At 42.8% G+C, this 22,033-nt stretch overlaps 1 protein-coding gene across 4 annotated transcripts in view; it reads left to right on the plus strand.

The window, feature by feature from the left end:
- Positions 1-22,033, plus strand: part of AFAP1 (actin filament associated protein 1) — a 207,973-nt gene that overhangs the window by 149,527 nt on the left and 36,413 nt on the right. For 3 of the 4 annotated variants that reach the window (XM_068276817.1, XM_068276826.1, XM_068276836.1), the window contains exons 9-13: positions 7,173-7,322; positions 9,044-9,255; positions 10,538-10,683; positions 18,250-18,367; positions 19,798-20,049. In XM_068276817.1, the coding sequence (XP_068132918.1) occupies positions 7,173-7,322; positions 9,044-9,255; positions 10,538-10,683; positions 18,250-18,367; positions 19,798-20,049 (878 nt within the window). The remainder of the gene's footprint in view (positions 1-7,172; positions 7,323-9,043; positions 9,256-10,537; positions 10,684-18,249; positions 18,368-19,797; positions 20,050-22,033) is intronic. The other variant, XM_068276845.1, reaches the window with a different exon arrangement.

Raw genomic sequence — 22,033 nt, forward strand, 5'->3', positions numbered from 1 at the left:
GCGTGTGTGTGAAATGAGCTGATTTGTTTTGTTGTTTTTTGTAGTTTTCCCTTGTTAATGAAGCAGAGGGAGAGTGTGGTAGTGGCGACTCTCAGCTCTCAATTTGTACAGCAATGTTAATGGGGTGCTACAAACCGAAAGCAGGATTTCATTATACTGTCCTGACCGCATGAAAAGGGTTCTGTGATTTATAGAGAAAAGTCATGGCTGAGCCTTTGCAGTTTGTAGCGCACGGCTGACTCCTGCCCAGCGGTTCCATTGTTTTAAACGTATTGGTCTTTTGGGTGGGTGGGTAACGCAATGTACATACATGAAATGAAACCAACCCCCAAACCTATGACCCTTGTAAAGTGGACCTGAACTCTTGCACAGGACAGAAGGAAAACCTAGAGAAATGCACCCTGTATGTATTTAGAGCGTTTAGCCTGTCTAATTCCCTCGCATCTGTGCCTAATCACAACAGTAATTTGATCTCTCAGCTGTGTCAGCTGGTTTCCACGGCAGAGCAGCTTATTTTGTAAACACAGGATGTTAACCCTATGTCTGTGTCCATGAAAGCAGGAAGTAGACACAGTTCAGTTTTATTGCAGGATTTGTATCAGCTGTAACATATAAATGTTTTTCTATAGAGGTTATTATGCTGTTGCTTATCTTTTACAGTAGTGAGGAAGTTATGAGTCATATCCGCATTAAAGGGGCACGATGATGAAAACTAAACTATAACATTTTAAAAGGAACCTTAACTGAGAGGGACATGGATGTTTCCTTTTAAACAATACAAGTTACTTGTCAGTCCTGCTTATCTCTTTGGCTGCAGTAGTGGCTGAATCACACACCTGAAACAAGCATGCAGCTAATCCAGTCTGACTTCAGTCAGAGCACCTGATCTGCATGCTTGTTCAGGGGCTGTGGCTAAAAGTATTAGAGACACAGGATCAGCAGGAGAGTCAGGCAACTGGTATCATTTAAAGGAAAAATCCATATCCCTCTCAGTTTAGGTTCCCTTTAAAATGCACATGTAGACCTACGTATAATAAAATGAACATTTCTTCTAGAGTAACATGCACTGTATATTACTTTATTTCTAGGTTCATAAGTTCCTTCATGGGTAAGAAGTGAGAACAGTTCTGTTGTACAGTAGAGTGCACCGATCTGACATTACACTCAATAACTTTTTTTGTCTAATAGGTTGTGGCATTCAATTTGTCATTTCCTTTAGGAAAGTCAAGAACTATACATTTCTGGTGGCCCTCATTGGCCTATTGATTTCCTGCTGTAGTTTATCCTGTCTCTGCTTTACCAGTAATAATGCTGCTCTCATTTCTCAGCCTGGGAAGTGTGACCTTGGGAACAGTCTGCTGCTTGTTGCTGGGCACTTCCATTGCTTGTGTGACTGATGTGACAATCTGCACAGCCTTTGCATGTTGTGAATCTAGGAGCATGCTGCATCTGCTGACATTCTATATTACCAGTACCTGAGCCACAAATCATAAATGTGTCTAACTAGCATATGGAGAAAGGTTTAAAGCCCAGGTCCATCTGCATAAATAACATCTTCCCCAATCTATACTACCTTATTGCTACTGATCTTTTCAGTATAAAAAGCAATGCCTGCAAGAGCTTGTAATGCAGTGTAGAATTTATGGTGGTATTATTCCTGCTACCAATATTCTCCTGGGTAATTTATTAGCTCTATAGGAGTGCCAAATCATAGGCCAGACACAGCGCTGATCATCCTCTCCAGGTTGGGGAGCAAAACATACAGTATCGCCGACCTCTGCACTGATATCCTCCTATAGCAGGGGTGTCAAACACAAAACACATTGGGCTGGAATTGAACACTGGGACCAAGTCAGAGGCCCACCTCAATGTCCAGTTGCCACCTTATAAAGTTCCCGGTTATCTAGAGATCCTCCACCTCTCTCTGGTGTCTAGTGATCCCCTTCCCTGCACAGTTCCCTGGTGGCTAGTGACCTTCCTTCTTCCCCTATACAGTTCCCTGGCAAGACAAATAACATTTATATTGAGCTTTTCTCCTGGCGGACTCAAAGCGGCAGAGCTGCAGCCACTAGAGTGTGCTCTATAGGCAGTAGCAGTGTTACGGAATCTAGTCCAAGGACTCCTTACTGAATACACTATCCAACCATTGTCTACATCTATCCACTTTCTTTCTGGTGTCTAATGCTTTCCTCCTCTCTCCCCTCGTATGGCTTCTGTGGTCTGGAGTTGTCCAACCATAATGCAAAGTAGTGAAACTTCTTGAGGGCCAAAGTTGATGGCCCTACTGGCCAGATTTGGCCCATAGACCAGAGTTTGACATGTATGTCATATAAGGAGGTCATGAAGTTAAAAACTGCTTACATGGCTGTAGGTTCTATGGCACTAAATATCCAGCTAAACCAACTCTAAACCGGGCACATTAAAATAGCATTGAGATGATATGTGAACATAAACACAGTATAGATGCAAAGTTCTATACAAGTGGCTGCAGTCAACATCAGTAACATTTGTATAGCACATTTCTCCCATGGGATTTGAAGCATATAGATACAGTGGCTTGCAAAAGTATTCAGCCCCCTTGAGGTTTTTCACACTTGGTCATATTACTGCCACAAACATGAATCAATTTTATTGGAATCCCACGTGAAAGACCAATACAAAGTCGTGAGAAGTGGAAAGAAAATCATACATGATTCCAAACATTTTTTACAAATAAATAACTGCAAAGTGGAGTGTGCGTAATTATTCAGTCCCTTTGGTCTGAGTGCAGTCAGTTGCCCATAGACATTGCCTGATGAGTGCTAATGACTAAATAGAGTGCACCTGTGTGTAATCTAATGTCAGTACAAATACAGCTGCTCTGTGACTGCCTCAGAAGTTGTCTAAGAGAATATTTGGAGCAAGTTAGCAACAACACCATGAAGTCCAAACAACACACCAGACAGGTCAGGGATAAAGTTATTGAGAAATTTAAAGCAGGCTAATGCTGGGAATACACGGTTCGTTTTTGCCTTCGTTTAAACCTTCGATTCGTTCGGTAAACGAATCGAGTGTTGAAAACGTATGTGAAAATAGTCATAATCTCATTATAGTTTCGATTAATAGACCCCAAAAACGAACGACTAGTGATCGAACATGTTTGATATTATCTCTCTTTATCCATCTAATCGAGCCATTGGTAGGCTTGATGGCTGTTCAGATCGATTATATATTCGTTTATGCTAGTCCGTCCCTGTAAAAAGGGATTTTCGTTTCGTTTCTTTGCAGCCTTCGATCATTGGAAAAACGAAACCATCAGAATCGAAAAAAAAAACGAAACCGTGGGTGGTGATATTAACCGTATGACCGATTATTTCGGGATCGAAAAGGACAAAAGGCACAATCGAAACGAAGGTTTAAACGAAGGCAAAAACGAACCGTGTATTCCCAGCATTAGGCTACAAAAAGATTTCCAAAGCCTTGGACATCCCACGGAGCACTGTTCAAATGATCATTCAGAAATGGGAGTATGGCACAACTGTAAACCTACCAAGACAAGGTTGTCCACCTAAACTCACAGGCCAAACAAGGAGAGCGCTGATCAGAAATGCAGTCAAGAGGCCCATGGAGACTCTGGACGAGCTGCAGAGATCTACAGCTCAGGTGGGGGAATCTGTCCATAGGACAACAAAGTTGGCCTTAATGGAAGAGTGGCAAGAAGAAAGCCATTGTTAACAAAAAAGCATAAGAAGTCCCGTTTGCAGTTTGCCACAAGCCATGTGGGGGACACAGCTAACATGTGGAAGAAGATGCTCTGGCCAGATTAGACCAAAATGGAACTTTTTGGCCCAAATGCAAAACGCTATGTGTGGTGGAAAACTAACACTGCACATCACTCTGAACACACCATCCCCACTGTCAAATATGGTGGTGGCAGCATCATGCTCTGGGGCTGCTTCTCTTCAGCAGGGACAGGGAAGCTGGTCAAAGTTGATGGGAAGATGGATGGAGCCAAATACAGGGCAATCTTGGAAGAAAAGCTCTTGGAGTCTGCAAAAGACTTGAGACTGGGGTGGAGGTTCACCTTCCAGCAGGACAACGACTCTAAACATAAAGCCATGGCAACAATGGAATGGTTTAAAACAAGACATATCCATGTGTTAGAATGGCCCAGTCAAAGTCCAGATCTAAATCCAATCGAGAATCTGTGCCAAGATCTGAAAATTGCTGTTCACAAACGCTGTCTATCTAATCTGACTGAGCTGGAGCACTTTTGCAAAGAAGAATGGGCAAGGATTTCAGTCTCTAGCTTTGCAAAGCTGGTAGAGACATACCCTAAAAGACTGGCTGCTGTAATTGCAGCAAAAGGTAGTTCTACAAAGTATTGACTCAGGAGGCTGAATAATTACACACACCCTACTTTGCAGTTATTTATTTGTAAAAAATGTTTGGAATCCTGTATAATTTTCATTCCACTTCTTACGTGTATGGCACTTTGCATTAGTCTTTCATGTGGAATTCCAATAAAATTGCTGTTTGTGGATGTAATATGACCAAATGGGGAAAACTTCAAGGGGGCCGAATACTTTTGCAAGCCACTGTATTTCTCTGATCAATACATAGTTGCAAGTAGAATCTGTTACAGGGGGAAAAAAGTTTGAATTTAATCATCTCCAGGGTAAGAGCTGCCACGATTGGGTGTAATAAATAGTTACAAAGGGTAGGGAGAGCATGTCTGAAGGCTCTATCTCCATAGACTTCAAGATTGAGGGTCTTTGCACTTTTGGACTAAGCTATTTTATGAGCATTACACAAGAAATTATAAAATAGCCATGGTCTGTTCACAGAACTGAATCGTTCTCATAGCTGGTCATCCTGTTGTCTTATATTAATCAAAATAAAGTGGCATATTGTGTAGAAAGTCTAAAACCCATTGCTTATATGGTCATCTAGGCATGGGCCAAGAAAAGCTGGTCGCAGGCATTCCTTAGTATTACAGTGTAACTGGAGTTGGTCCATGGCACACACTGTAGTCACTTCACACAAAAGGAATGCAGAAAGATAGAATTGCTGTGGGAACCCAATAAACGTTTCTACTTATTTTCCTTTAACAGCTCTTTAATTAATTTTTGCCTATTTTTTTTTTTACTATTGTGTGGGCTTCATATTCTCATATTACATTTTCTATAAGGGCTTTAACAGTCATTAATTACAGACGATGTTGCAGATGATAAAGCCATGCATTTGGTCCACAGAGAACACAGGGCCCAACTTCTACCTCAGTCCACATCTGTTGTATTTAAACCAAACCACTACCAGCATTTTGGACTCTTGTTGGTTATGCACAAGCAGGTGTGTGGTAGGTGAAGCTACAAATTTGAGAAGGTAAAGTTCTCTGTGGAGTTGGCACTGAGAGGTTCCTTGAGGAAACTGGCTAGAAATTAGTTTAGAACAGCATCTTTGGCACCTGATCTTTACCTATAGCAGGATTAAAGTGGGCCTGAACTCAGAATTTCCTCTCTGCTCTAAAAAATTAGCCGTGGCATAACCTTTATGGACAAACAAATTTCTTCATTTACAATTTTTAGAAAGTCCTAAAAAATAAAAAAAAGTTTAGAATTTGGTTTCACTTTACAGGGAGCACAGAAGGGGTTAAGTATCGGTGTTCACTGTATGAGTAGAGAGCCAAAGTGGTGCTCCTGCAGTCTATTTACAGTTGGTGATGAGAACTAATTAGACACTTTGTTCTGGGTAAAACTGAACTTGGAAACACAGCAGTGGATTTTTTTCAGAAGCTATTTGTGGAATAAAGACTTCATTGTGTGCTATGCTAGTTTGATTTCACTTTAAGGGCTTGTTCAGACTACAAGTGCTTTTTAAGCACAAATGATTTTGAAAAGCTCTTGCTAATGCAATGCTATGGGGGATTTTTACAAAATCACATCGCTCCAGTGTGAACACACAAATATGATAACATTAGCAAGAGCTTTTAAAATTGCAAAGCGCTCAGAAAAGCTCTTGTAGTGTGAACAAGCCCTAAGAAATACAAGAAGTGCTCGTATATACGAAAGTTATCTGCATACACATTTGCATACCCCTGCCAACCACACACAGGTCAGGACAGCTGAAGTAAGTAAGACATATGGAGGCTGCCATTTTTATTTTCTTCTAAACAATACTAGTTGCCTGGCAATCTTGCTGATTTTTCTTGCATCAGCAGTGTCTGAATCAAACACTTGAAACAAGCATGCAGCAAATCTAGTCAAACTTCAGTCAGATGCACATGATTTGCATGCTTGTTCAGGGTCTAATGCTAAAAGTACTAGAGGCAGAGGGTCAGCAGGACTACCAGGCAATTTGCATTGTTTAACAGGAAATCAATATGGCAGCCTCCATATCTCTCTCACTTCGGGTGTCCTTTAAAGCACATCTGAAGTGAGAGAAATATGGAAGCTGACCTATTGATTCCTTTTAAACAGTGCCCTTTGGAGCCTCTACCTCTAATACTTTTAGCCACACACCCTCAAAAACCATGCAGATCAGGTGTTTCTGACTGAAGTTTGACTGGATTAGCTGCATGCTTGTTTCAGGTGTGTAATTCAAAATAATACTGCAGCCAAAGAGATCAGCAGGGTGTCAGGCTACTGGTATTGTTTAAATGGAAATACATATGGAAGCCTCCTTATCACTTTCAATTCAGGTGCATTTCAAAGACTCAGTTTGTTTTGTATCTGAGATTGTGGGGCTCCCCGGATACTCGGGAAAGGATATGAAGTGTAATAAAGGCACTTGCATCCATCTTATGGTGCCTGGAAAGTGCTGGTTTACAAATGCTGCAAACCCTGACAGATCCACTTGAAGGGTTACCAGGGCCTCAGCTGTCCAGGAGGAAATGGATCCCACATGTTCAGTTACTCAGTGTTACATCATACCAAAACTTTATTCAGGCTTGCAGAGCGATGGTGACAGAGGCTTGACAAAGTACACTTGTTTGTGGTCGGCCTTCTCTGGCTCTGGATTTGCAGGTTGAAGCAACTTGGCCCGTGTGTTATGCATTGTTATGATGGAATTGGAGCAGATCACCACACGGTCATTTGTTTGCTGATAGGTTTGCTGTGTTGTTTTTGTCATGCTTGGTTTCTTGGTGATGTACATTTGTTTTAGTTTTTTTTTCCTGTGTGCCTCCCCAACAGTGAAAAGAAAGAAAAGCACAAAGGCTGAGCCAAAAGGCACAGTAACAAAAGTAACAGGAAAGAAGATCACGAAAATCATCGGTCTGGGGAAGAAGAAGCCCAGTACTGACGAGCAGACATCTTCAGCAGAAGAGGATGTCCCAACATGTGGTGAGTCAGAAGTGTATCTCCCCTCACAGCATGAGGACAATATTACTTTCCATATTAACATCAAACCAAGATCCTCCACAAGGCAACCTAGGCAGGTGCCTGGGGACTAATGGGTGTCAGGGGCCCCCACTACCACTACCCCACCTACGTCCAGGAACCATGCGCGCTACCGCGGCCGATCGCGCCTGCGCACTCCCGGCCGCGGATTTGGTAGCCACGGAATCAATGTATCGGGCTATGGTGCCCGATCACTGATTCCTCTCCCCCGCTGAAAAAGCGACAGCTTCTCTCGGAAGCTGTGCTTTTTCTGGCCGTTCCCTCCCCGATGCGTCACTCTAAGCGTGTGTTACGCTTAGAGTGATGTCATGTAAACAAACTCAGTCCTGACTCAGACAGGAAGTGACTACAGTGTGACCCTCACTGATAAGAAATTCCCCTTTTTTTACCTCTTTCTTGCTCTCAGAAGCCATTTTCTGCTAGGAAAGTGTTTTATAGTTGGAATTTCTTATCAGTGAGGGCCACACTGTAGTCACTTCCTGTCTGAGTCAGGACTGAGTCAGCCACTTACATACCTGATATTTAACTCTTTCAGGCAGAGAAAGAAAAAAAGGAACACAGCATAGTTATCTGTGTGCTAGGCACTGTACATACACATGTCTATCTCATTATGTCACATTTCAGTTGTGGTATCCTTTAATATAAAAATAAAAAACCATTACAATAAAAAAAAAACATGTAAATATTTACCTAAGGGTCTAAACTTTTTAAATATCAATGTAAAGATGAAATATTTCTATATTTTTTTTATTTTAAACTTGTAAATAGTGATAGATGCAAAACGGAAAAAATGCACCTTTATTTCCAAATAAAATATTGTCGCCATACATTGTGATAGGGACATAATTTTAACGGTGTAATAACCGGGACATATGGGCAAATACAATACGTGAGTTTTAATTATGAAGGCATGTATTATTTTAAAACTATAATGGCTGAAAACTGAGAAATAATGATTTTTTTCCATTTTTTTCTTATTCTTCCTGTTAAAATGCATTTACAGTAAAGTGGCTCTTAGCAAAATGTACCCCCCAAAGAAAGCCTATTTGGTGGCGGAAAAAACAAGATATAAATCAGTTCATTGTGATAAGTAGTGATAAAGTTATAGGCTAATGAATGGGAGGTGAACATTTCTCAAGTGAAAACGACGGAACGCGAATGGGTTAAGAAAGGGCTAAAAACCCACCTCTTCTCCCGAACCTTTGAGACTGCATAACGCAGGGTTACAGCACTTAGAGTCCCCATGGAGAAATGCGCTATAAATATATTATTACTATTACAGGTACTCCTTGATACATATGTATTGGTTGGGCGTGCTCCTTAGATGGTGTATAAATGTATTTCAAGCATTTTCTTCTGGTTTTAACTGATTAAAAATACTTATTTAGGCTTATTTATACGTGATTTATCAATATTTTATACCCCACACTCCCTGTAATAGATTATAACAGCTTTATGTACACCCTGAACCCCACCCAAGTATCCCCAGGGGTTCGGGTACCATGTGCTTATATCCTAGTTCTAGATCAATCTTTGCAGCGTGTTTATCACATACAGCATGCCGTTAAGGAATATATTGGACCTCTCCAACCCTGGTGGCCTCATTGTTTCCACTTTGCTCATCTCTAGTTTTCCTTTTATAATACTTGGTTGTTATATTCTAGGCTACCTAAATGTCCTGAGCAACAATCGCTGGAGGGAACGCTGGTGCCGTGTGAAGGACCATAAGCTCATCTTCCACAAGGACAGGACAGACCTGAAGACTCACATAGTCTCCATACCTCTGAGAGGGTGTGAAGTCATCCCTGGACTTGATGCCAAGCATCCTCTAACCTTCCGGCTGCTGCGGAACGGACAGGAAGTGGCTGTGCTCGAGGTCCGAGTCCAAGCTTGGTTTTAACATTTAGATTTTTATTATTGTTTAAGGGGGTTCCTAATACATTTAGATTTTTTTCTGATGCTCTACGCATTGATACCCAAGGCCCTTCACCCACTTGTTAGCAGAGATGGTCAATTTCCCCTATAGAAAAAGGGATGATCATGTGACTGATTCACTAATTACAGCCTTAACAATACATCACATGGCTATCCCCTGTATTTTGCAGAAAAGCAACCATTTACCGAAACCATTGAATGAGTTGTCAAAGCAGCTGCTGTAGTCCTTTTTGTAACATACCAGCCACTTGACCATATGTGAAAATAATATAAATGAAAATATGTATGTTCAGAGCTCATTGAAGCAAAATAAGTTAATTTTAGAAACCTAATCTGCAAAACTTCTTTTTTGATTAGTGCTCTTCTTCTCCTATCAATGTATAATGAAGGCTATTTGCCTGTATGTTTAGTGTATGTTAGGACTAGTTCAGGGGCGTAACAATAGGGGCTGCAGCCCTTGCACCCGTGGGGGGGCGCTCAGGGCCGGTTTAGGGGGCTGGAGGGGTCGCAGCAGGAGGGGAAAGCCATGGCCACACATTGGCGGAGAGGAGGGTCCCCCCCTTCCCTCACCTCGGGCGCTCCCATCTGGCTTCAATAAGCATGTGTGCAGACGGCGTGCAGCGGCAGATATACATACATTCCTTTCGTTCCACTGCGGACATTCCTTGCGTTCCACCGCGGATGTTCCTCGCTCTAGCGTCTGACGCTACTTCCTGTATAAACAGGAAGTAGTGTCAGACACTTGAGCGAGGAACATCCACGGTGAAACGCAAGGGAGGTATGTATATCTGCCGCTGCTCGGTGCCTGCACACACACTTATTGAAGCTTGAGGGGAGAAGCCGAGGTGAGGGGGGGGGGGGGGCACCGTCCCCTCTCCCCGCCGATGTGTGGCCTTGGCTTTCCCCTCCTGCTGCTACTCCACCAGCCCCCAAAACGGCCCTGAATGGGCACCGGAATATCAGAATATCTGCAGGGGGCCCGGTGGCTCCTAGTTACGCCCCTGGACTCGTTCACACCAAAGTCACTACGCGTAATTGCCTCCAAAATGCTGCAGGACCCACGTTTTGCATTTGTGAAAAAATCACATAGCTCTGATGTGAACTGGCCCATAGAAAGACATTAGCCTATCACTTTTCAATACTCTAGCACTTTTGAAAATGCTCAGAAGCGCTCTTGGTGTGATCCAGCCCGCAGATTGTCTTAACTTTCCTTCTCATTGCAGGCCACTTCCTCTGAAGATATGGGCAGGTGGATAGGGATCTTACTGGCTGAGTCTGGTTCCTCTACTGACCCCGGGGCTCTGCACTATGACTACATCGATGTGGACACCACTGCCAATGTCATACAAACTGCCAAACAGTCTTTCTGGTAAGCTGTTCTTATAAAGCTCCTCCCAGATATGATTCGAGTCTGTGCAGCAATCTCTAATTTTATGTGTGTCTCGGCCACATTAAGAGAAACCACAGATCAGCTGATATTCCCTAGGGCTGGTTACTGAAGTCACAAGATGCAAATAGTTATTGCAGGCATCTGCATGGGAAAGTGAAGGAAGCCGGCAACTTTATGCAATTCCCAGTTTGTTTTTTTAAAATATAATAACGCCTGTACCATTCATCCATTTTGTGTCAGCGGCCAGATAAAGAGAACTAGGTAGTAGGTACAGAGGGGCTTATGTAAGAATTCACATAACATTTACACAATAGCCAAAAAAAGAGGTCTATGAAAATGCATTGCTATAGTTTATCATATAAATAAGGGCTGGTTCAGGCGGACGTCTGCGTGGCGTCACGTTTGGGGGCGTTGCGCCGGCTGCGCGGTCAGGCTTTCAGTAGCCTTCGCGTCGCGTTCCGATGTGGTCGCGTTTTATCTTCCCCTAGGGGGACATTAGCCGTCGCGGTTAGCCGCCCCCTGGAAGCTACATGTCGTTTCCAGGGGCAGCACGAACTCTAACGAAAATCGGGACCCGAACGCCGCGTTCGTGTAAACGCGTGCAAAAGCTCGGTGTAAACGTTTACCGCGATGTTCCGAACGCTTGCGGTAAACGCTCCGCAAGCGTCCGTCTGAACCAGCCCTAACAGTGGAAACTGTCAGTAAACCCCTTGCTTTAGAATTGTCATCAAACTGTAATCTGTACTGGTCTATAGAGCAGTACATAATAGCAGTTGGGCTTAAAGTGGACCTGAACTCTTGCACAGGACAGATGGAAAACCTAGAGAAATGTACCCTGTATGTATTTAGAGAGCATAGCCTGTCTATTTCCCCCTCATTTTGGACTAATCACAAGTGTAATTTGATCTCTCAGTTGTCAGCTGGCTGCCTCGGCAGAGCAGCTAATTTGTAAACACAGGATGTTAACCCTATGTCTGCTTCCTTGAAAGCCTACCATTATAGTGCTGGGTTCTAAAAATATTTGACTAGAGCTTGTGGAATATGCTGCTTGTGGTTGCGCTCTTGTCTGGGTGCAAGCTTTTTTGTACAGGATCTGCCTAAGTATGGTCTGCACAAAACCAGTAGAACAAAGCTACTAGTAGAGAGATAAATAGGAGACACCGAGAGCCCAATATAGTGTAGTATGTATTGGAAACCGTGGATAAATGTAAGTGTGAGATGAATATACTCACAAACATGGGTTACCTCTTAGGCAACCACTGTAGATGCAGGTGAGGAGATTAGACCTGTCCTCACTCAGGATTAAGATGTCGCTCTCTGTAGATCAGGAAAGTAGGGGTAGGTCACCCCTCCACCAGGGGTGGACACAGTATTATCGTAAGAGAAACAGAGGCGCCAGCAGGATAAAAGGTAATAAAAATTTTAAAATTTGCTGGGAGGCAGTGGTGGACTTACCTCCGGAAGGCAGACTCAAAATACTGTCTGAATTAAACAAATACATTTATTATTGGTACCCCAAAAGATGCAACGCGTTTCGCAGGCACAGCCCGCTTCATCAGGCAATAAGATAGGGGACAAACAGTAGCTCGTCAGTAGCACGAATGGCACCTCTGTCACAGAGGTGCCATTCGTGCTACTGACGAGCTACTGTTTGTCCCCTATCTTATTGCCTGATGAAGCGGGCTGTGCCTGCGAAACGCGTTGCATCTTTTGGGGTACCAATAATAAATGTATTTGTTTAATTCAGACAGTATTTTGAGTCTGCCTTCCGGAGGTAAGTCCACCACTGCCTCCCAGCAAATTTTAAAATTTTTATTACCTTTTATCCTGCTGGCGCCTCTGTTTCTCTTACGATAAAGCTACTAGTGCATGGCTTTTCACAACGTGCACAAGCACCTTCGTTCTACTGGTTAGGTGCGTATTGTGCTTGCGCGTGCCCAATACTGGGTTGGGAGTACAGCCACAAGAAGATGAGGGTCCCAGACAGCAACCTTCCATTTTCCAACAAATAAATATCAGCTGAAACCTCATTGGCACTGCTGTATAAAGTACATATGGTAAAGCTTGAAGATATTGCTTCAATGGTAAAGTTAAACTGAACCTGTCAGCAGTTAAAGTGAACCTGAACAGAGTAAAATTATTTAAAATAAACACATGATGTACGGTACCTGCAAATTAATACTACATACTTGCCTCGCTGTCGGTTCCTCTCAGATGCTCAGCATTTTCTTCTAACGACGATTCTTTCCAGTTCTGACAAGATTTTGTCAGACGTGAAATATACCAGTTGCTGTCAGTTATAACTGAAAAGAAAACTGATGAGCAAGGTAATTTCCATTTTCCACTATGGCTCAAGTGAGCGATATCACAGTTTAACAGTGTGCTGACCAGGAAGCTGTTATGGGGTAATGGCCATTTTTAAAATGGAGGACAGAGAATTCCATTGATCACAGTGGACAAACAGGAAATGTCTTGTACAGACATCAGAAATGTTCCCAGTATAACCAATATGCGCTCAGACTTGGTACATTTTCATGATGCCTTTCCTTAAAAGCACAGCTGCCGCCCAGAAATCGGCTTTCACTCTCCTGACGAAATGTTCCTCCAGCTTAGCTTCAGCAGGTTGGGTTATTTTGAAAGAAAACATATTCTGAAAGATACGTACCATTTTGGGTGTAGTTTTAAAAAAACTATTCCCCACCTCTGAAAGGCAGTTTCCTGGTTTCTGGTGGTTCTCAGGATCCAGAAAGGCACAAGGCGTTTGCAGTCCTTCTTCTGAATAGGGCCTTTTTCTTACAGGAAGCAGGTTGTCAATATACCTTGTCTGTGGTGTTCCCAGTAATGGAATGGCTATTCGCTTACAGAGGGCTGATAATAGACTAGAGGGGCTAAGAACAATATGCTAGAATGGGGGAAGTGGATGATTAAAAGCGCCACAATCAGCTGGAATGTAGCAGTGCCTTTCCATGAGCCCAAGCCAACACCCTGTTATGGGATACATGCACCAAACAGATCTCCGCAGTGCTTCAAATAGCCTCATATTGCATTTTCTAAGAAATTGCTGCATATGTGATTAAAGCAGCAGGGTCAGCCATACTATCCCAGGGAAAAAACACATATATCAGTAGATATTTACTTGTTCTACTTACATAATATATGCATTGCACTGTCCATGTTTAGATTTCAGTGAATTTTATATAGCAAATAAAGAGGAAACTGTTCAAGGCATTTTTCATCTTTACTGCCTCTGACTGAAGCCAATCCTGAGGCCAATTACTCCCCTAACCCCCCCACCCTCCTTTTTTCCCATTGAAAGTGCACTGTTATGTCTAGCTTGATTTGTAACCACATGCGAGCACGGCATATATCCTATTTCAGCAGCTTCTGCAGAAGGTTGAGGTGTATTTCCCTTTTCAGCCTCATGTCACACTAAACTGCCCTCAGCCAACCAGTGAGGAGCAGGAAAGTGGGAGGGGAGATAACAAGCTTCCCTCTTCCCATCAATGTACAAGAAAGGAGATAGGCTGACTGAAATAAGATTCATTCAAGCAGAAACATTTATTATAATGGAATGCTTGCAATGCATGGTCAGGATTTAGTTAATAAACAAAGAGCAGTGGGTAAATGGAATTTGATCCAGTATTGGCTCCACACTTGTGAATTCAATTGTATATCCTGAAACACAAATGTTTAGTAACTGTACGGATGCTGTTTGTTACCTTGCAAAACTCTTCTATGTTGTCTAGCCATAGGAAAAGTGCAGGAAAAGCATGTAGCTCACTCAAACCTGCTTATACAGACACCCACATGTTCTCTCCGCACTTCCTCTCTTCTGATGATTCATGCTGTCTTCTCTGCAGAGTTCAGACACCTTGACAGCATGAGTCATGAGAAGGAAGTTTAGGAGGAGTCCTATGATAGTCAACAAGTTGAGCTGCAGGTTTGACTACTTAGTTGCTTTGCACTGCATTTGTCTTGTGGTTGGATCTTAGAGAAGAAAAACATGTTCAAGGTAAGAAACCACATTTGTATGTATAGATACAGTACAGGGTTAGTTTAACAAATATGCCGGCCCGTGTACAAGTGTGACATTGTTAATAGATTATTGGTACCAAAATATTTATAATAGATCCACACACAGATCATTATAGGAGTAATAACATTGCTCTGATCGCTTTCACGTGTTTCTGTATTGTTCTCCTCCTTGTCCCTCCACCCTGTAGCGGTTGTGGGATATGAGCACATTGCCTCCCAGTGGAGTGGTCTTGCATATTCCAGTAAATGCATTTCTTAATGGGAGAGGTTACATTCTTAGTTGTTTAAAATATGATATCTTAGTAAATGGAATGTGGGTTGTCACATGGACGTGTCTCGGTGGAAATTGCAAATGCTGTATTGTCAGAACTTATCCGAAATCTAGGCTCAACACCCAAAAAGAGGCTCTGATCAATTAGGTCATGTTCTGGTTTTATCGTTGTTACCTCTTTTCTAAAATACGGTTAACTAACGAGATAGGGACTGTAGGTGTGTTCTTAACTTGAATCTGTTCTTAAGTTGGAATACTGTGCCATTTCTGTCCTCTGTACCTCCTCTGTGCCTCCAGTGTCCCCCTCTGTGTCACATCTGCCCTCTGTACCTGCTAATACAAGCTTAAAAGCCATTTTTTCTTTGGATTTTTTAAAATCGATTTTCTCAAAAACTACAAGTCCAATTTGAAAGTTTTTCTTTTTTACTTGTTCCCATGGAAACACAGAATCCCTGCCGTTCATATTGGCGGGTCATTCGTAAGTCGGGCGTTCATAAGTCGGGGACTACCTGTATACTGTAAGCTTACCACTTTCACAGTTTACATACAAAAAAAAATGGTATCAACACCAGCTTCTACTTCGTACTCAATATATGCCTGTGTTCCCCCTCCTCCTCCTCCTCATTTGTTTAGCCAACTGAGGCTCTTTGTGACCATATGTACTTTTACATGCCAGATGTATCTGTCAATCACTGCTTCTTTCAACTGTTGCATAGGCATGTTCATAGCTTCACTTACTGTATGCTGTCTGTCCATCTTATCCTCTTCCGTCTTCTTCTTTGTGCTTAATTTTTCCAAACTTAATTGTTCCAAACATCTAGGCTAAATTGCACCCAGGGTGAGGGTGTAAAAATTGCGCCCCTTTCCCCCCACCCCTATGGACTTGCAAACCCTTACTCTTCAGGGACAGTCACACAGCCACAGGTCACAAGTAGATCTCCTTAGTTACTAGTGAGCAGCCGATCATCCAGGAGGAAGCAGGGACCAGGAGAACACAAGCAAAGAGAGCTTGGAAAGCCGACTCCTCTATGGGAGCCACGCACTGACAGCCTGCAGTACCGCTACAGGACATCAGGTGTCATCACGCGGTGGTGACGTGATGATGACTTGACATCTGATGCAGGCAGCCCAGGAGGAGTCAAGGAAGGTGATCGCGCTGGTAATCTTTCTTCTTCCATTTGGCTGCATTGCGCGTCACCAGCTCCTTAGCGGTTACGTTATGTCATTCTGCCTGCGCTCCCTTCTTCTACTTGCCGGTCTGCGCCCAGGGCGGTCGCCCTGCCCAAGAAATGACCCTGTTCTCGCTGTTCACGTCGCTCTCCGCTACAGCCCACTTGCTCTGCTGTCGGTATGACAGCAGAGCTCTGTGAGCCAGTCAGGAGCCGATTTCATTGGTTCCTGACTCTTTTATCACTGTGAGCCAATTACAGCCAATCACAGTGAACACCATCGCACCACAACGGTCCCAAAAGATCTCCCCGCACATTACCGCTGCTGTGCGACCATAGTGTGAGCATGCTTTCCAATGAAAGTGTTCCTCACTTCCAGGTTCACCATGCATGACACACAATTACTCTTGTGACATCACAACGGGACCCACCCTGCACTGTAAGCAGTGTGATAGCTCCATAGCGCTATCACTGCGTCTACGATAGGATGCGGCGGTATTGTGCGACGCGACAGACCACAGTAATAAGTGTGAAAGAGCCATAAAGGTTATCATGCTGTAGCTAATCTCTTAGAGCAGAGTTCTGAAAGTTGTGAGATCCACTTGAAAGGTGTTGCCCTCCTCATCCTTTGTATCCAGAGGGAGTAAATTACAGTGACCCGGCATTGTTACTGAGGTTTCTGGGAAAGCAGTTCCTGTGTGACTGCAATTAGCCGTTTGGCTGCAGCATCGTCAGCGACTTACTTGCCAAAGCAGCCTCTGATGGCTCACAGTAGAAATTCTAACGTCTAGTCTGATTAATTTGAAAGTGATATGTTTGTATGTATAGCATTTAGTATAATTCCTCTCCGTCTGATTTAATTTGCTCTCTTTGCTAAAGACATTGCTAAAACCACATTCTAGCTTATTTTATGTGTCCGCTCCCTGCAGCCTGATTTAAAAAAAAAATAAAGTCAGGAGACAAGCTGCTTTCCTCCCATTGAAGTGCACCTTTGACCTGATAGCCATAAGAACTGGAGTAACCTTTGTAAAGTCTCCCTTCAGCACACTGCCACCATGTGGAGGACATGTGAACTGAAAAGTCAAATAACACCAAGTGCTGCTACTCTAGCTGAGGATGTATCTGTAGATCTTTCCATGAAGGTATAAGGACCATACATGATGCAGTACAGTCACTGGATCTGATAGTCAATAGATTGTAATGTTTTTCTGCGTCAGTTTCAAACAATCAGATTGTCATAACAATAACATTTCTATAGCACTTTTCTCCCATAGGACTCAAAGCGCTTAGGCTCTCTCAGATTCAGTAGTTGGTAGTAGGATGAAGTATGAACACAATAAAATTAGATTTCTACAAATGCATACAATTTTAAAGCGAGATCATGCTAATCCTGATGTAATCTATTACACACTTGTTTTGTTGTATTACAATTTCTACAACTCATTTATGATCTTTGAAGGAAGTGTGGGTTCACACTTATAGGGAACCCGAGGTGAGGGCTGTTTCCAACTGCCAAGTAAGCAGCAATTCCCTCTGTGCATAGAACTCTCATTAACACCTAACATCTGACATAACATTATAACATTCAATAAAAATTTGTTTTTTTTTCTGCTTTTTATTACCCATACAGTTAACATATTTGCTTTTGTGCACAAGCAATACAGTATTGCCTTTTTACATATTACAAGTTCTCAAAGTACAGTTTATCTGCACTGAAAGCTGCCATAGCGTTTTTATTTATCTAGTAATCACTTCTCAGCTCTCTCTTTCTACAGCAGAGAGATCTCCTTTTCTGCACAGCTAGGAATGTATACTAATTGTAGCAGACAAAGGAATGTAAACAAAAAATAATGTTATCACATCTTGATGTGGCAGCAAGTTTTCCATTGAAGAAGAAAGTGCTGTGTTTAACTGTTTGAATGTTGTTCTTTTACAAATTTTTGTGGTAGTAGATTTTAAACAATCTTTTACAGTAAAGTACATTCAAGTATATGAAAACGTGTTTATCCAATACTGGTTTTATGTTACACTAATAAAACATTTCCTGCTTGACTCCTACTTTTGTTGTAGTTTTATGAACAGAAGAGTGATCTCCACTAACCCGTACCGCGAAGCCCCTTCCAATGGATATTCCTGCCCTAGCGGATTGGCCCTCCACTATGATGATGTTCCGTGTATTAATGGACTGGTAAGAGTGAATGTTAATACACACACAGCTAGTATCCGCACTAGAAGAATGTACTGTATACAGCACTGTGCAAACAAACCAGGAACTGTGAACCTACAAATAGTCATCACCACAGAATCTGTCCCATAGCATTACAGATTTCCACAGAACTGTTGTACAGGTCAGAAAGACAGAAAGTAATTTGCTGTAATTGCTGCCGTGCATACAGATGATAATGAGGATAGTTAGCCAAATGTGCGAGGCACCTGGGGAAAGAACGTCTAAATTAGAGCAGTCCTGAGGTGAGATTGGAGGTAAGGCTGCATACTAAGTAGTCTTCTCAGCATGACTGTTCTATTCCCTTTCAAAAACATGGCTCTCTCGAGGCCTAGCTGCTCCATGACGCCTGAGGAGATTTTGATATACAAGACAATCACCTCTTATGTCACAACTGTCTCTGCAGCAGCGCTGAAGTTTGCCAGTTGGAGCAGGAGGCGGGCCTACAGTTGTTTTTTTTATTTTTTTCATGCAGATTTGGAGACTCCCCAGAGCTCAGAAGACCTCCATGTTTTGTAAAAGTGATTTAGCAGACTTGATGGTAAGGCTGCTCATTATGCAAGCTTAAAGAGAAACTGTAACCGAGGATTGAACTTCATCCCAATCAGTAGCTGACACCCCCCTTTTCCCCGAGAAAGCTTTTCCTTTTCTCAAATAGATTATCAGGGAGTCTGTATGGCTGATATTGTGATATCCCACAGTGGGATGTCATGCTCAAGGTCCTGACAGTTTGCTGTCTGTGAATCTCATTGCATTGTGGGAAATAACAGCTATTTCCAACTCCCACTCAAGCAACAGCTCCCCCTGTGCATAGAACTCTCAGTAACAAACATTCTGTACAGATCATCTGGCAGGACTAAATATGTAATCACCAGTGATACATTTCAGAATGTAAATCACGGAGAGAAAAGATTTTACAATGAGCAAACACTGACTAAATAATCTATAAATAAATATTGTAAAAAATTGTAATCGTTATTTTCACTACAGTTTCTCTAAGGACCACTATAAAGAAAAAAAGTGAGCAGTTAAAATCTGGCAGAACTGACAGGTTTTGGACTAGTCCATCTCCTCATGTGGGATTCCCAGGGGTTTCTTTGTTTTCTAAAGCATTTCCCGAATGGCAATTTAACTGCCAAAATAATAAGATACCAGCCAGCCTCGCTACTCACTTGCATTCTAATCTGTCAGTTAGACTGCTTTTTCGCTGTAGTGTTGTTTCTCTCATATATTCAGTTTCTGTGATCCACTGCTGTTTGCCATCTGTGGATTGTTTTCCTGGCTACATACTAATGTTTCTTTGCCTTTTCCTTTCTGCTATTGGACTTCTGTCTTAATGCCCTTCAGTCTTTTGCATGCTGCTCTTACTAACAGTACCAGTGTATGTGTTGCAGTGGAGACCAGATGAGGACTTGCCTTCTTATAACAGAAAGAAAGGTGAAGAGGTACTTTACGATGACGCAGACATATACGATAACTTGCCTTCTCCGAAAATCTTTGCACGCTACCCACCGGCTGACAAAAAGGCCAATAATAGGTTATCTTCTGGCAAACTGTCTCCTAACCACTACAAATCCCCTGTTTCCTCTCAGTCTGTCACTAACAACTCTCCTCCAGGGCGGGCGTCTGTCGGCTCCCCTACTCAGGTACAGCTCTTATGTGTCTCTTACTTATTGCATGCCTTGTGTGCAGGTGCTGTTCCCAGAATCCTGTGAGTGAAGGAGGATATCCTGTATGCAGTACAACTTGTATTTATGTAACTCAGCTATGGTGCGATTGCCGTGGGCTAATAGAAGAGCACTAATAGGCTGCCTGTCAAGTTTCCTGGCAAGTGACATGCAGCCTATTGGGCCAATCAAAGTGCGGGCATAATGTCCTTTAACGTGATTGGACCCGCAGGGGCTCAGGGCAGGACGAGTGGAGCTCTCGTCATTGCCAATTAGCAGGCAAAAGTTCGTAGCGATTGCTATGCTACTCTCATAAGGCACACTAACTCTGATAAGGCTAAGGCACATTAACTCTGATAAGGCATGCTAACTATGATAAGGCACGCTAAGCGTGCAGTAACGGGAGCTATAGTGATAGTGAATCAACCCCATTGTTTTTAAAGAATGCAGGAGTTGTGTAAAGGGGCCCATAAATCTAACGATTTTCCTGCCGATATACAGCAGATTCGATCACTGTGATCGAATCTGCTGTGAAATCGTTGCGCAACACTGACAGAACGATCCTTACGCTGACAGAACAATCGATTTCCGTCCGAAATCAATTGTTCCCGTCGATCCGTCCGTGCAGAAGATTTTGCTCGATCGCTGGCGGGTCGGGAGTGCATCGATAGCAGCGTTTGAATGCGCGATGACAGACGCTAGCTGCAATACTCTACCTGTACCGCCGGCGATAATCCCTGCTCTCTCCGCTGTCTTCTTCTCCGCACTGGGCTCCGAGTCTGGCTGGCTTCACTGAACTTCCTGTCCTGGCAGGAAGTTTAAACAGTAGAGCGCCCTCTACTGCTCCCCAGACAGGAAGTTCAGTGAAGCCAGCCGGACTCTGAGCCCAGCGCGGAGAAGAAGACAGCGGAGACCAGGGGACATGCGACGGCGGAGCAGGTAATGTATAGCTGGCGGGGCAGCGGCAGCTTCACAGATGGTGAATCGATTTCATGCTGAAATCGATTCACAGTCTGTTTGCAGTTTAGGCAGCCATACGATCCCTCTCTGATCAGATTCGATCAGAGAGGGGTCTATATGTTGGTCGATCTGATGGCAAATCAACCATTGTATGGCTACCTTAATACTGACATTGGTCTTAAGTTTCTCTATATTTTTTTGTGGGATACGTATACAATTTTTTTTTATTATTGTATATGGTAATTAAGCTATATACTGAAAGCTACATTGTACTCCACTAAACCCCATGTATTTTATTATTTGTTTGGCTAAGAGAACGAAACAGCTGGACAACCACCCTGCGCTTTCTTAATTCCATACAGCAAATGATTCATCAGTAACACTCCATTTATTTTCACAAGTGTCCTTTTACTTCCCTGTGTAATTGGCTTGCAGAGACGAGATGGAACATTCCATGATTCTTACCACAGCTGCTGACATCAAGTGATCTTCATTAGATGCAGCTTTATGCATCTGATCATGTTTCATTGGCTGTGTCACAGCGGAATGGAGCATGTGCTAGCATGATAGGTTTCACTCTAGTGTTTTCATAGGATTCTTCCCTTCAAAATATTATGAAGCAAGATAAACTCAAAATAGGAAGTCTCTGTCTCTAGTTTTGCCACACTGTGGGACTTCAGAAAAGAACAATTACGTAACGCTAGATACACACAATGCAATTTTCATGCCAGATAGACTGATTGTTTGATCATTTTCTGCATGTCTGATCTGCTTTCGATCAAGAAAGGGATTGATTTTTAGCAGTACTGATCTCAAGATCGATCCCTTTCTCGCTCAAAAGCAGATTGGAAATTATCCAGCCATCAGTCTTATGTGAAAATTGAATCTCATGTATCAGCCTTTAAAGGGAACTGAGAAGGAATATAAAAAAAATTGTCCGACGAAACTCCACCCTAAGGGAAGCTTGTGAACTCTGCACGCTATGGAGATAAAACAAACCTCT

Source organism: Hyperolius riggenbachi, chromosome 1 (genome assembly GCF_040937935.1).
Source record: "Hyperolius riggenbachi isolate aHypRig1 chromosome 1, aHypRig1.pri, whole genome shotgun sequence".
In the NCBI taxonomy this organism is placed as follows: Eukaryota; Metazoa; Chordata; class Amphibia; order Anura; family Hyperoliidae; genus Hyperolius; species Hyperolius riggenbachi.